General features: G+C 40.5%; 1 protein-coding gene across 1 annotated transcript in view; it reads right to left on the bottom strand.

Annotated features, from left to right (window-relative positions):
• SLC1A1 (solute carrier family 1 member 1) overlaps window positions 1–15,961 on the bottom strand; it is a 53,499-nt gene extending 37,538 nt beyond the window's left edge. The window contains exons 1-2 of the mRNA XM_017808197.1: window positions 15,784–15,961; window positions 1,392–1,532 (exon numbers count right to left, since the gene is read on the bottom strand). Of these exons, the coding sequence (XP_017663686.1) occupies window positions 1,392–1,532; window positions 15,784–15,874 (232 nt within the window). The 5' untranslated portion in view covers window positions 15,875–15,961. The remainder of the gene's footprint in view (window positions 1–1,391; window positions 1,533–15,783) is intronic.
• Window positions 15,962–16,090: the final 129 nt, after the last annotated feature.

The raw sequence follows: 16,090 nt of genomic DNA, 5'->3' as shown, positions 1-16,090 counted from the left end.
GTCACATAGTAAAGATCTCCTCTCCTTTACATACTAACAACTGTTTCATCTCCGTTCCTTTGGACACAGCTCTTGACTGTTTGTGCCATCATTTCTCACTATGTCTTTGGCAGCTTTCCCTTCTGGATCTTGCAGCTCTTGACATTCTCCATTTCAATTCTAACACTGGGTTCCTGTCACTCTGCATTACAGATACGCTTGAAAGGCCTTGGCAGGTTCCCTCAGGGTGCTTCTGTCATAGGCCCACTTTGGGGTATGCTCCTGTGAAATCAGTGATATTTTTGACCATGAATTTTGAGGAGCTTGAAAGTTTGTATTCAATATCCAATTCTCAAAAGCAATTTCATAGCATGACTGAAATTGACCCCTTTCATTTTCTGAGCGCAACATGCTCTCCTTTTCTGTAGTCTGATGTCTGATCCATTTTCATTAACAACCAATCAATCAGCAAACACCTGGGCACAAGTACATTCCCAAAACAGAGGCTTTGTGGAGATGAAAAGGGACAATATAGTGACCAATATGCCCTGATTCACAGTAGTAAGCTAAAAGAAAAGTCACAGTCCTTGTACCTTCATCAAAGGTTTACAAAATAAATATAAGTTTGCTTGGCTTTCTTTCCCTTTTTAAATTTATTTACTATTTTTAAAGAAAGGCTATTTGACATTCAGTTCAGTCTCTTTGCTTTAAGCAGTCTCCACCAAATCTTTCCAAATCTTTTCTACTGGGTGATCTGTTAGCAAATTCTAGCATGCCATGGCAAGGTTCTAGCCAATGGCTTGCTAGCTTTTCCCAAGAGATGGAAGCTTTTCTTTTCTTTCCATAACCCCTTCCTGGCCATACAGTCTCTCTCCACACTTGCAGTTCCCCCAAACTCAAAACTCCTTTGAACCAAGTGGTTTTTTCCCCTGTAATTTATTTCTGTCAGGTCAGTGAATTTAATGGACTCATAGAAGGATTCAGCAAATGCCAGAGCTCATGCAAGGTACCTCATGAGAAGTGTAGGTCAGGAATATTCTCTTTATGACAGTAAGCTATGAGATCAGCCCTGCCTTTCTTGTGAAATGGCAACAGGAGACTACTTAAAACAGTTAACTCTCTACCTCAGAACATGCAGTTGCAGCTTTGGGCTTGCAATTTGCAACTGTTTAACGCACTCCTGAAAACAGGCAGAGAGAGATACAAGAATCTAAAAACACGTAAAGTTATTATGTCACAGCTCTTTATAATGTCCATCCTCATTATATAGGGAAAAATTTAATCTAAATCTGTGAAATCTGAATTTCTCATTATAGAGTTCCATCAAATTGTTTTCAGAGGTTATTTCCTTTAGAAAGAAAGCTAATCCACAACGATAACCTCATCAGCTAACAGTATATTTCCAGACATACCTGTGATCATACTTGATATGATTAATGGCAGAATGATGAGTTTGAGCATTCTCATCAGCAGTTCCCCAGGAAAGGAAAAGTAGACTTTATCCAAGTTAGACAATTTGCCATATTCCCGTACCAGCACGCCAACTCCAATACCTAAAAGGGACATAAAAAATGTGAGGCAAATTAGATGTAATTTACAGCAGAGACATGGGGAACAAGGAGGAAAAATAGTAGAACAGTAAAACAAAAAGAGCAAGCAGTAGACATATTTTTACAGCTATGGTGGAACTTCTAAGGCAAACCAGACAAGAGATGTTTCCTTTTTGGTTCTATGTATTGATGATAAGCAAAGTAATAACACATATAATTGTGAATTTGAAGGATGTCTCCAGGTATGTCTTTGGAAAAATCTGATTATGTCCTCTGATTACCAGTCCAGTCCAGTAGTGATTTTTTACCTGCCTTCTCTAGTTCTAGAAGACTCCTGACTAATATTAAAAAAAAAATAAACAGACTATATAAATACTACCAAACATTAAAGAAAGTGATAAAAATACTTTAGATGATTTGTATTGGTGAAAATAAGGCTACCCAGTGGCTACAGTTTCAGTAATTGCTGCTCTATGTAATTAGAAAAGAGTGTGACTGTAATCATTAAATTAATTTAATAACTTCCAGGAAATTCATCAACAAAAATACACTCCATATATTTCACACTCATTCCACTACACAACCAACCTACAATACCAGACTGTAAGTTCAATCAATAATTGAGTCATGGCACAAGGCACTTTATCTTTGGATTAAATGAATCATCAGATAGTTCTAGGTACTGTGACAAATAAAAGAGTTCTACCAAAAGAAAATAAAGGCCAAAAGACATAATTCTTCAGTTTGACAGGCAATACCTTTATTTTCCATTTCAACATGATTTTCAGATTAAAATCACTGGTATAGGAAAAGTGTTCATCAGCATTTAGAAAGGACTAAGAACTGTTGCTTCACATAGGAACTTTGTAATGCTTTAGTCTTGAATAAACTGGGTATCAAGAAATTCAATTTCTAACTGGATCCAGTGAAACAGCAAGTCAGAAAAGTCAGAACCCTTCATTATCCACTGAGTGCTGAAAGGTCTTATTTGTACTAATGAGGCTAATGGAATTATTTACACCCCTCGTTATTTTGGGTGGATATTTTGCAGCAGAATTGTTACAACAGAAGAAGGTGCTACCAGTCTACTTTTACCAGCCTCTGTGGCTCATGTAAACTTACAGCGGCTCAGGAAAGCTGCTAGTGCCCAAGCCAAATGCACCTCTTCCCCAGCTATATTTTTGATGGTGTACAAGGCATTTAAGTTAGACACTGCCAAAGAAGTTGGTGTATGGGTTGATTACACAGGCTTATAAATACCATTTGTTATTTTAACTGATTGATGTTGTGGAGACAGACAATACCAGCAGGTTCAAAAACAAATTTAGGCAAATCCATGGAAAACCGGTCTGTAGTGTTGATATTGAAGGAAACAAACAGGGATCTCAATTCTCCACTAAATATGAAACTCACTGACATTCTCTTCTAGGAAGCAAGGAATTTTGAAAAAAACCTTCCTAAAGATTCATCATGGCTGTGGTTTGTGGTAGTTCACACCCTGTTTGGTTGTTAGTTGATGCAACTACTAGTTACCTTCAAGACCTTGCCTCTAAGAGGACAAAAAGATAACGAACCATCTTTTCTGTGCTCTATCTGCACCTGCAAGATCAAGCTAAAAAGAAAATTTGGGCAGATTATAAACTCCTACCAAGTCTTTCCTGTTAATAAACAGACAGAAAACGAACAAGTTAAGCTTCCAAGTAAATGAGCTGCTTTAAGCAACTATTAAGATTTCTGATTTAGGTGTAATTTGTGCCCGTGAACACGCACGGTTTAAATTCCTTGTAACAATCTCTGATCTTAATAACCTTGAAGATATTTGCAATATTATGCAAATGATATCAGTGAATGATAAGTGAATGATAAAACACAATGATCTCTATTTCTAATCTAGTGACTGAATTAGTTGTGTTGAAAATAATTACTCTGCACTTTAAAATAAGCCCAAGTGAGATAAAATTCCATCTGTAAAATGGTTACATATATTCAAGTTACTTTGATCCTGGAAGTACCAGATAAATAGCTAAATCTAACCATACAGTTTATCTCCATGTATTCAGAAAATTCACAGAATTTAGTGTAGGCATTTGCTTAAATTACAGCAAGACTAGACTGCATGTTTATGGAAACTTGTATAATGCCACTTTATTCTGAGCAGGTGTGACTAGGACATGTTCTAACCCATCTGCCTTTCATTCTAGGTGATGACTCATATTTGACCAGCTGGAAGTTGGATCATTCTATATTTGGCAGGATTGCTAGCAGGTACAAAGATTCACCCTCATTTTCATTCATGCATTGCATGCTCTTTTCCAATTTGTTAGATTTCATTACAAAAACTTCCTACATGCTCTCCAAATTTTAGCAGGGTTTCCTTAAGCTTTTCCACGCACATATTTTTATCTGCTTTGTATCTTTTTTTTTGTTTTGTTTTTTGGTTATTATTTATGTAGTGGCAATAGCTGAGAACAGAGTTCCTCACTCCCAAAATCTCCTGAAATTACGTTATTGCTCTCAATTTCTTGTTCATGCAATTTCTTTACCAGACAGAGCACTTATATGCTAGCATCTAGCATATGCTGCTTGAATTTATCATGAGAATATAAGAAATTTTACTTCATAACAGTAACAAGAGAAGGCTAGAAACTTAGCAGAATAAAATTGGTTATGTACTTGAAATGGGATAAAACTTTTTGATCCTCATCTCAATAGCCAAGTTCGACTGAAAATTTCTTCCTGGGAATTATAACACACAGAAAGTGCAGCCCAGCGTAAACATATTTCACATGGTCACCACTGCTTTTAGCATCACATTGATTATAGTAGCCCCTAGTAAGTATAGACGAAAGTCTTACAAAATCTCAATTTCTCTACATGAATGCTACTGATACACCACCATTTCTGAAATGAAAATGTGCTTGCTTCCAACAACCACAAAGCACATTACAGTAGGTAAAATCTTTTCTATATATTAGGATTCTTCCTTTCTTTTAATTTATCTTTTTTTTTTTTTTGTTTATGGAATAATTTACTACTAATTTTTTGAAGAGCAAAACATCACTTTCCTGCTTGCCCTCTTCATCTTTCCTCAGTTTCAACCACTCCACCTTTCCTCTTGTCCATGATAAATTGTTTTTATTTATTTTCTACCCCCTCTCCTTGCTTTTCCTTCTTGATGTACATGGCTAAGTTGGGTTATGATTTTTACCACAAAGCAATCCTCTACTTAGAGCTAAATGACACATACTGCTTAAGGTCCACATTTCTCTGTGAAGAATGATGGTGGAATAAGCTGCACAATCCCATGTTTTTAATTTAATTTTCTAAGGCAAATATATCCTTGCAACTGCGCATAGTACAGCACATGCTGTATAGCATGGTGCGTACATTTTCTCTCCCACCAGCCACCAACACAGAAAGCAAAAGGTGCAGTCTGGGTCCCTGGGATTGGAACATATGAAAAGGCTACAATTCTCTTGTCTGAACCCACATGAAACAAACATGCCTTGATTCCTTGACACTACTCTCCCAGGTAGTCTTTTTACAAGCGTGGTAACAAATATAAAATCCTTCAAAGAAAGGCTGTAAATGAGGACTAAGAGAAGTGAGGGGTGAGTATGAGAAGAACAAGAGAAAAAAGAGTGGAAAAAAATCACTGAAAATGAGCATACCAAGAAAAATCTGTTGGCACTCATCTTTCAGGGAGAACCAGGAGTCTCAGCTTAAAAAGCTAGGGGAAGTACATGCTTCTTCTGTATGGGATGAACTGTTTTTTGGTGTGTTACCCAAGCAAAGGGGAGAAGAAAGTGCTGCAAGGAGTTAGCTACCACCTGCAACTGGCTGCACTGCGTGTAGCACTCAATCCATCACATCGCCAAGCCCGAGGCTTTCCAGGACCTAGGAGATGATGGCTATGTGTAATCAGGTGTTAGAATCAGTCTGGCCTGTGTATGTACCATAGAAATTAGGTAAAATGTGATTTGGAAGACTGTTATGATTGAGGGTTCTGGATATTTGCAAAGTTACTTTTGTGACATTTGGGTATCTGGTGAACAGTCATTTATGACAATCTGCCCTTCATCTAGAGTGTCTTTTTGCATATTGCTGTTCTTCCCAAAATGCTGTCTAAGTAAAAAGGTAAGTTGTTTGGGAACAACTATAGGGCTGTTACATTTTTCTTCCAATACTGTGTTGCAGTTCATGACACAGATTTGGAAATGAGTGAGAAAAAAGCCACACATTCTGTTCAAACAAATTGCACAATCTCTGGGCTCAGCTACACACAATGGGGAGTGTCACAGATTGTCCTACAGCTATCGTAAGCTTGGAAGAATGTGCTAGCTGCTCAGCAGCCACCTGAGCAACCAAACGTAGAGACCATTTACAATTTTTCAGGAAGTGATGGCTAAATCCTGAAGTCTTTTTTATATAATTATATATATTATAATAACACAATTCAGATCTTGAATTTGAAAACTCAGAATGCCTGAGTACCTGAATCAGTTAAGGACATGCAATATGTCATGACTGTACTTACTTGCTTACCATCATTGCCATTGTGGATTAATTGCTCTTCAAAACTTGATTACATCTTTGGTAATAAGACAACATGATAGTATGCTCCTTTACATTCTTTACCTTCACTCACAGGTAAAATAACTCACAATTTACAAACTAATAAATGAAGTCCATGTATAGACATGCCTGCTCCTACTTCTCCCTGAAAGTGAATATAAACCAGATAAAATTGGTATCTAACAGATAGGACTCCCTAACATATTATTTGCACTCATGGATGAGAACAGCGGTCTGGGATGCATAGTGTTAACTGGTAGGGAGTTCTCACTCCATCAGTGTGCACAACATCGAAAAAACAGCAAATCACCTTCAACTCCCACTGACTTCATTATGGGAACAATCCTTATGAAGGAACCATAAAGACAATGAGAAAAGAAATCCATCATATATTTCTGCAGAACAAATAATGTGTTTTGCAAAGTTATCTTTTTTGAAGTATACCATGTAGATCTTTGAAAAAAAGAATTGTGCTATTTATTTTTCCTGTTTTCTCATGATTCCAGAATGCGAAAACTTCCTTTCACTGGAGAAGTTAGTGACTGGCTAATACTGATAGACACTGGGGGAAATATACAGATTTTGCTTTGATACAGCATGGAAAGAAGAAATGTCACATGGTTCAAACCTGGTATTATTTAACTGTACTGTAGCAATGTGGACTGTGCTATTAACTAAGTGATTAAGCTCTTCATAATTTCACATTATTTGCTGTACACATGCTAAAACACAATTACTCTTATCATATTGGTGGGTCTCAATTGGATTAACTTTACAGCAGATAATTCATGGAACTGAAAAGGCAAACACAGTTCACTGGCTTGATTTGAAACACAATACAAAACATTCAATATAAACATATCAAATTGCAGCACAGGCAGGCAAGATTTTTGGAGCCCCTGATACATTCTGAGTCCTTTAGTAATATTCTATAAATCCATTTTGTCTCTGTTCTCTCCACAAGAGTTTCTATTATCACTGGCTGTCTCTTAGCTACAAAGAGATATACAGTGTCAACTACAGAACACTAAAAGAGTGGATGTAGAAGAATATATTACTTATAGTAATACTTATAAACTTAGTCTGTCAGCTTATTAACTCAGCTCTCTTTGCATTATTTTTAATACTGTTATGTATTTTACTGTTTTACACTCTACTTGACAATGTACCTCCCAATAAATATACTAATGTTGATTGAAAAGAAAAAAAATCTTAGAAAACTGCAGACAACTACTGAGGTAGGATTTAGAGTCTCAGGGCTATAACTGCATGGCAACTGATCTCTGGATGCTGGATACTGCTTGCCCAGACTACCAGCTTGCTTACAAAGACCTGTGAAGAAAAGTTCTCTCACAAATATTCCAGAAGAAAGTTCCCAAGTCAGATCTTGGTCTACTGAAGAATATTTAGCACAAATGTACTAGAGCAAGATGTGCCATTCCTCTGCCATGGTGAGACCCCTGATCCTCTCTCTGGTTAACCTGCTGAGGGGTGCAGTGGTTGTAAATTCCTTCACATAAATAACACTGTCATCTGACTGCAGTGTGAGGAAAGTTCAGGTAGACAGTGATTCCCTGTGATGGACCTTCAGGAATGAAGGCAAGGTGGAGTGCTGGCCAGAGGGAAGAAAAACCAGCTTCTCCAGTGTAGGCATACTCCCTTTACTCAGAGCAGGTGTGAAGGCTACTGCAACCAGCAAAACCACCTAACTCCTGCTACTTTGTGTGCCTCAAAGAGCCTGTAGCAGTCAATGATAACAGAGTGCTGTGCTCTGCTATGCAGCCCTGCACAGGACCTACCTCACCCTTAGTCAAATCAGGGGCAGTTAGTTCACTCAGTCAGGAAAAGAGAAACTGTGGCCATTCTCCTGTGACTATGTGTGACCACACTTCCCCTGAACACTGAACCAGTGCTGGCCCAGAACATCCATGTGCAGATGGCTAACCAGTCTGATTATTTAACAATGTCTCCTACTAGATTCTCATTTTCCTCTCACTTATCTAAACATGCTGTAGATGAATTTCACATGTACATATCTTTCAAATTTTTCCATATGCAGATGTAATTTCTACCTGAGAAAGCCAAGATAAAAATATACAGCTGTGGGAAAAAACTTTATGATTGTGCTTCATCTAGCTAGAACTGCTGTAGAGAACTTACCTACAGGAACATAAAGCCCATACCACGAAAAACAGAGATGTAGTGTGAAGAATTCATTCCTTGATTAGTTCATAACTCTATTAAAATAAACTAAGTTGTATCAGAGATAAAATGTGTTTCTTTCACAGTTTTTCAACAAACTTGTTGACTTACTAGATTTGTGAAGTACTGTACTTATAACCTTAACATAATAAACAGCACGTTACCGAGATTATGTCATAAATTAAGTAATCTGAGGGAAATGACAGTTCTTTCCCTGCAGCTATACAAACTACATTTCTGCATGAATTTGGACATGTTCTGATGAAAGCACCTGTTCTTTTGGGGAATACTGTATGAAACTCATTCAGGTTTCAGGAAGAGTGAACTCAAACTGAAGCACATGCAAAGAAGGACTTGTAGAGCGATAAAAAGAACAAGGAGCCCACCTTTTGAAAGGAGATTAAAGAGCTTGGTTTGTCCAACAGGGATGAGTGAGGTAGGAATACAGAAAATGGTTGAATAGCAGAGAACGAGCAATATTTTAACTAATGGATGCATAGTGAAACTTAATCCCTTTAGACTGGAAATTTTAAGGCTTTCAAAAATCAGACTGATCCTAGGAGGAGGTGCAACACCAAGAAGCCTATCCAGCTTTAAGATGGAGCATGATATCTTACAGAATTTTACCTAAAATGTTGTAACCTGAAGCAGCAGTAGACTAGATATGATAACTCAGGAGGTATCTTTCTATCTCATATTCCTGTGTTTTACAGTACCATTGAAATGTAACTTGAAAACAGTAATTGTCCTTCTTTTGCAGACCTTCCCTACAACCCCTTTCAGTTGACATTTCCAAAACCATTACCATTCTCCCAACCCACCTATAACATGACCCTTTTTTAACTATGACCTCTCTCCTCTGCAGTCATCCAGACATGTACAAGTCTTACTGCCTCCTTCATGTCTCCAAATTCACTTATTTTACAAAACAGTGCTTTTGTCTGGACACTCATTTCAGATACTGTCATGTCTCCAGTCCTAGCATCTAACATTTTGCTTATATAGTCTAACACACTACAACACCATTGGCACCATTACAATGCCACTCCAAAAAAATTAAGAACTTCTCACCCTTTCCTGTAAGAGCCCACTGACTTTCTGTTCTCTTTCCACATCATTTGATTGCTATCCCAAAGCTATATGAGCACCTTTGTACATCCTGGATAGCCCAAGAGATATTAGCTCAATAGAGCAGATCAGGAAAAACACATCTTCATTTAAGACCCCCGGAACACAAAAGAAACTAATGGGCTGTCAATGATATAAAAAAGGCGAAACGCTAATAATTAAATATCTGTCAGATTCTGACCCTTGTAACAGTTTCTTTGATGAGAGAAAAGGACAGTAAACAGGACATACTGTTCTAGCTATCCCACTGCTGGAAGGGCAATGGAATGATTGGGACTCAGATAAGCAGCTGGAAAGGCAATTTAGTGGACACTAAAGATAGACAGATAGTAACATGCAGAAACATCATTATTCTGAGACTAATAAAGACATCAAAGCTTTGAGAAATCAGATACATGACCTAGAAAATTAGCTCAGATTAAGCAAGGCCAGGTTGTTTCCCATTCCAAAAGCATGAAAGGACCACAAAATTAAGAGCACTCCCTCCAGTACAGCCATTATCTTCAGCATAATACATGATACAGATGTGATCTCACAGAACAAGATAATGTTGTGGGACTGTAAGTACAAATGCCTTGCTCCAATCCTATTAGGCTTTTGTGGAAACAAAAAATAATCAAAAATTTGCAAACAACACAAGCATTGTTTGTGAGTAGTCTCAACCTGAACATTATCTATTTGCTGGGATATATATGATGAAAGTGTCTTTATGCTTTGTTTCTAAGACGTATACAGAAAAGAAAAAAAATATTTTTGTGATTGTCATATTTTCCCTTAAATAATATTGGTTAATTGGACACAGTAATATTTTTCTGGTATTAGTATTTGTGTTATTGTTTCAAATGGAAAAAAATAATGCATTGACTTTGGTAGTTTTAGGGCTTTCTAGAGTGTAAGTTGGCCTTAGGCTCACCATTTCCAAAGTTTCTTTCATTTAAAAGTTCAGCTCTAGTGATAGTTTCACTTCACTCTCATAAAGTGAAATTGAAGGTTTATGTTAAAACAAATAATAAAACAGGAAAACACTTTGCATGACAGAAGAACAAATAAAAGATGGGGTTTCTTTGCTTCAAAACAGCTCAAGAGCAAATGAGGCATCATGCTTAACTTCCTTTGGATTCCTTCACTGGATGACTTTCTGGCTCAGAGCGTTTTTGATCCTCAGTAGTATGTGAAGCTCTCAGATGACACTGTTAGCCCTTCTGCACTTATACTTTCTGTCTTTGAAATTAAATTCAGACATTTTCTCAGAATTGCTGAGTTTCACACATTTCTGAACACATCCCATTCTATATCAAACTCTGTGCAAGTGCAGCAGAGAAACGCAGAGAGGTAGGCACCACAACTGTCTAGAGAGGCATAGAAAGTCATGTGTTTCAGAAGAAACCAGAATCCTCTGTCAAATTTCCATGCTACCACAATTGATTCAAGATGTCTGGACTTCATCTGTTATAAATTCTAAATTAGTACAATGTTATGCTTCAGAATTTAAGAAAGGAATCAGATGCTTGCTTTACAACTATACTTGTGATAAACTCATGAAGTAATAATTCTCTTGCTTTATTATATCCTCCTGAATTTATTTCCTGATGTTTTTGCTAGTGTATTTTCTAGTGTAAGAGACGATTGATCTGTTTCATTGTTCGTAACCTTCCCACCGTACTGTGCAAGAAACCAGAAATGGTACTGAAGACAGCCTAAACTAAGCTAACAGGCCACTTCTTGGTAAAGGCAGAAGGAGGTGGAAATGCAAAACAGTGAAACCTTACTTCATATCCAGAATGGGCTTTTGATTTTTAAATTATGTTTGCCAGAGACAGAAGCAACTCACCATGAGAAACAGAAAGACTTTATAGGTTTGTGGGGTTTAGGGGCTGCAGGCTACATTTACAAAAGAAACGCAGGAGAAAGGTGAGCTCCCTGGATTCAGAGTGGCTTTTTGCATGGTGAAAGGCCATCAACACAGTGATAAGTTACTAATTGCTCTGTTGTTGTCTTCACCCTGTGAGACATTCATTCTTGTAAGAATGCACTGATGGGCTTCCAGGTAATGGGGAACTACGGCTTTTAAAAGCAGCTGTCAAATCTCCATGTGTCTGATTATAGAGGGAGCATTTCATTTAGCAGGTGTGAATACACCTGACTTACATGGGAACAAAAAAAAAATTCCTATAGGGAGATATTACTACTTAATATTACAATATAAAATAATAACTTTCATTAACATTCAAGAGAATAAATTTTTGGCATATGAACTGCTATAGTGGTATCATAAAGCACAAACCAGAAGATCCAATGGCTGCTGCACTCATCAAATCCTGGCAAAAAGCTATAGTCACAATACTCAAAGTTTCTTCAATGCTGGTGTTACAACAGGAACAATGCATATTTTAATCCCACTCTCAAATGCGGGGAGAAAAGGAGGTCTGATGCCAGCCTCAATCTTTCAACATGGGAACTACATAAGCAAAGGGTCTGATGCTGCAGAAACTGAATAAACTTCATTTCAGAAGTGGAAAAGTCTAGTATTCAGGCATGCTCCAGCCTGAACACCTGACCTCCACCCTTTCTCAGTCACTTCACCCCTGCCTCACACCCCCGCTTGCTGCAGGTCCGCGTTTTGCCAGTTCTCCGTTTGCCCGGTCCGCGGGCTGCCCCTGAGCCACCTCGGACAGCTCCCGCCGCCCCTGCGCCGCCCCGCGCGGCTCCCGCCGGCATGGCCATGGCACCCAGGGTCCCTTTCTGAGGTGAACAGCATGAGCAACACGTCCATAAGTGAAGAACAGAATGGAGGATGAAGCTAATGGCAGAGCACACAAGTGGTCATCACTGCCTCGCACTGAAATACCTCCAACGAACACGATCTATGCCAGGCTGAAGGAAGGACACCTGCAATTCACAGTCTCCTGTGACTGGTGGCTGTATCTACCTAAATATTGCATTTCTCGCATCTTCCTCGTGACTACCTGAAGAATTTCAGTGCACATGTACTGTTGAAGAAAGCCCACTTCAGACAGTCTACTGGGGAAGGGGGAGGAGGGGGGAAGTAACCTGTAAATTTAGGCAAACTGAATACCTCAGAATCGTGTTCCCCCACCACAGAACTGCTACAAAAAAAAGATAATGGTCTAATAATTTTCAAAATATGTATTAAAAAGGAACTGCAACCTTTTTGTGTACTTCTGAGAACATCAAAAGATCTCTGCTCTAGGACAGTGTGCTACTGCAACTCAATGCCTCAGATCATATGTAGGCAAATCACCTACCCTTTAGTTTCCACTGTAAGAAAAAAGCTGTTCCTCTGAAGAATTGCCCAGCATTACAAGCTATTAGGCGATGACACAGAGACTAATGAATGAGCAAGTATTTATACATAATCAGCCTTTTACTTTCATGACTGGTTTGGCTGTATTGCAGCAGTGACCTCTTGGAGACAAGGCAATGACAAAAAATAGATGCTCCATGAGAATCCTGTGAAGTGTGACTTAAACTCTCCGTATCCAATTGCCCTTTGGACATGGGTTTCAGGGTGAGTAAATTTCAGGGATATTTCTCGTTTATTTTGACTTGATTGTAGAAATTGGAAGCAATGTAACTTTCTATATGAAAGGATGAAGAAGCACTTGAGGTAGGTTGACTTTTAAACTGCTTTAGTCAGCTCAGCTGCTTTGGGCTCAGTAAGGTCAGTAGAGTAAAAAGATGCAAGATATGTCTCCTTTTGCAGGTATCTGCGTGAGGCTGCTACTCTCATAGTCACAGATCTCTCCACATCAGTTTGGTGGTCTGAAACAGAATGCTAAGGTAAGGAAAATAACCTCTTCAGCCTTGAGTTTTGTTTTCTTTGAAAAATGCATTCAGGTGTTTTCACAAAAAAAATGTGACACTCAAGATGCCTTGTGTATAAATTTTAAATTATCCCCTCCCCCCCACTGCTATAAAAGAAATTCCAATGTTTTTGAGAACGTAAACCACAGGCAAAGAGTTGAAAGCTTAAAAGATAACACGGAATCATTACTCTTGAAGGAGGGTTTTTCTCCTGTTTCTGTCTCTTGTCAGAGATGCACACAAGAAGTAATTGGGAAAACTTTTGAGCTTAGTAAGAGTACTAGCAAAGATATGCATATTTCAATTGGATGTTGAACATGGCTTGATAATGATGAGCAAAAATCATGATTCCTTATGACAGTGTAGGAATATCAGATACTTTCTAGCACAGCTGGACAGCTTACATAGCATATTTTCACAGCTTCCTGCATTTGTTATTTCCACTCCTCATTCATCATACTTTTCTGAAAAACCTAAAGGTATGTACTTCTTTCAAAATCATGTGCTACTCTTCTGCTCATAAATGGTAGATTGTTCCTCCAAACTAACTAGATTAATAACCCTCAGTACAATTTCCCAGAGTATATAAAAATGAATATGCAAATTTAATTATGAAGGGTTTGTGGACTCTAGGTATACTACAAACTTTCCTCAAGCTGTAGTAAAACCAGAACATATGATTCAACTCCATCTTTACAAGGGTTTCACTGTTCTTGCGTACCTTACTTCACCTCAAAGAAATACTGAAAATGCAGCAGATAGCTAGCTACATGTAAAATGTAATTTGGTTCAAAGCTCATGGAATTCTTAAGAAGACTCTCTTTGCTGATATTCGAGAGCTCCCCTGAGTTCTGGACTGTTAATTACAGTGTACCAGAAGCCCAAGGACACAGGAGGCATCTGTGTGCTTGCCACTCTCTCACTGTGAATTCCCATTGGGTATTAGGGGGATTGGGGTCATTATTGTCCCTACAGTTCCCATACTGCCAGACTTTGTGGCTCCCAGAGAAATTTAATTTCAGAATGATCCACCTATAGAACCATACCACACACTTCAGTTCAAACTACAATCACTGAAGATAATGCAAGGGGAATTTTTCTTAACCACTTCTGTAACTGGGAAGGAAGTATGTCAGCTCATAGAAGGGCACCCGACAGGAGTATGTGAAAACGTAATTGTACACACACAAACACAGGAGCATATAGATACTCCTCCAGTTGTATGGTCACATTTTCAAAGCAAGCCCTTAGCACTTGGTATACAGAACTCACAAGAACCTTTCCACTTACGAAAGAGGTGAAAAAGAATGGATATCTTTCAAATACTGAATATATAAAAAAAATGCACGTGTATATGTAAGCATAGCTCTGATCACAGCTTATAAATAGCTGGGTAGAATTCCAAAATAATAATTCTCTCCTGAACAACTTTGCACTGAAATAGGTATGTTCCAGCCAAAATGCAAATTTGCAGAAAAGTCATCTGAAAGAGAACCATCAGATAGCAAGTTAATGAAGTATTTAAAGCAGCACTTCTCTGCAGTAGCAATAATGCGAAGGAAGCTCTCCAAATAATCACCAGGAAAAAAATTAATAAAACGTGTGTGACTAGGGCCAAAATTATGTCCTATGGAAGAGACTCTTTGTCCAAGTCCTTTGATGCATTTTCTTTGCCCTCTCTGCCCACCTATCCTTAGTAAGATGGCATTCAACTAATTTCCCCTTCAGAAACTCGTTGACATGCAGGGGAGAAATCTTCCTATCTTTACAATGGAGCCCCTGAAAATCCCTCTGAAAGCTGGGTGGCATTGAGAAACTTTATACCCTGAAAGCTCCTCTGAAAAATGGGTGGCACTGCCGAACTCCTCAGTCCCCCAAAACTCCTCTGAAAGATGGGTGGCACCGCAAGCTCTTCCACTTGCAAAGCTCGCTTGGGCCATCAGAAGCTCTCCAAAGCCACCACCAATGCTCTCTGGTCGTACAGCCTCGCTCGGCGGGGCTGCCCCCGCAGACTCACGGAAGGAAGGCGCCGCGGTCCCCTCGGGGGCTGCGGACGCCGCCCGGGGAATAGCCCGCCCTGGGGACCCGCAGCACCGAGGGCTCACAGCCCCCGCGCCCGTCCTCCACGGCGCGGGTTCACGCCGCCGATCACCGACCTTTGCCACACGGGCCGGCGGGACAGGAGCCGCCCGCCCAGGAGGGCCCCGGGCCCCGCTGCCGACCCGGCCGCTCTCGGGTACGGGCGCCGCGTGCCCCGCGCCCAGCGCCGCTCCCGCGCGACCGCGGCGACACCGCAACGCTGCGGAGCCGCTCCCCGCGGCGGTGCCGGGGAAGGGCGGCCGGCCCGCCTCGCCCGGCGTTCGGGTGCGTCGTTAGCATCGCCCCGCGCCGCCCGGCCCTGCGGCCGCCGAGCGCCCCTCGCCCCGCCGCAGGCTCCGATCTGCGGCCGGCCGAGGCCGTGTCGTGCCCGCAAGGCCGGGCGGGGGGCGGCGGCGCCGCGCTCCCTGCCGGTCCCCGCGCTCACCCGCCAGCACGGCGGCCACCGTGCTCAGCAGCAGCCAGTTCCTCCTCACGAAGCTCGGACAGAAGATTCCCTTCTTGATACTCTGCGCCATGGCGGGGGGCGGTGGGACTGGGGCGCTGGCCGCCCCGCGAAGCCGTGTGGAGCCGGGCCAGGCCGAGCCGAGCCGAGCCGAGCCGAGCCGAGCTTAGCCGACCAAGCCGAGTCGCCTGCGTGCGCTCCGCGGAGCTGCGCGCCTACCGCGAGGAGGCGGAGACGTTGCGCTTCACCTGGCAACGGGAGGGAGAGCCCGGCCCCGCCCGCCCCTCGC

Source organism: Lepidothrix coronata, unplaced genomic scaffold (assembly GCF_001604755.1).
Source record: "Lepidothrix coronata isolate B3197 unplaced genomic scaffold, Lepidothrix_coronata-1.0 Scaffold22, whole genome shotgun sequence".
Taxonomy (NCBI): Eukaryota; Metazoa; Chordata; class Aves; order Passeriformes; family Pipridae; genus Lepidothrix; species Lepidothrix coronata.
Note: the sequence above shows the minus strand (reverse complement) of the source record. Positions and strands in the feature narration are given on the sequence as shown.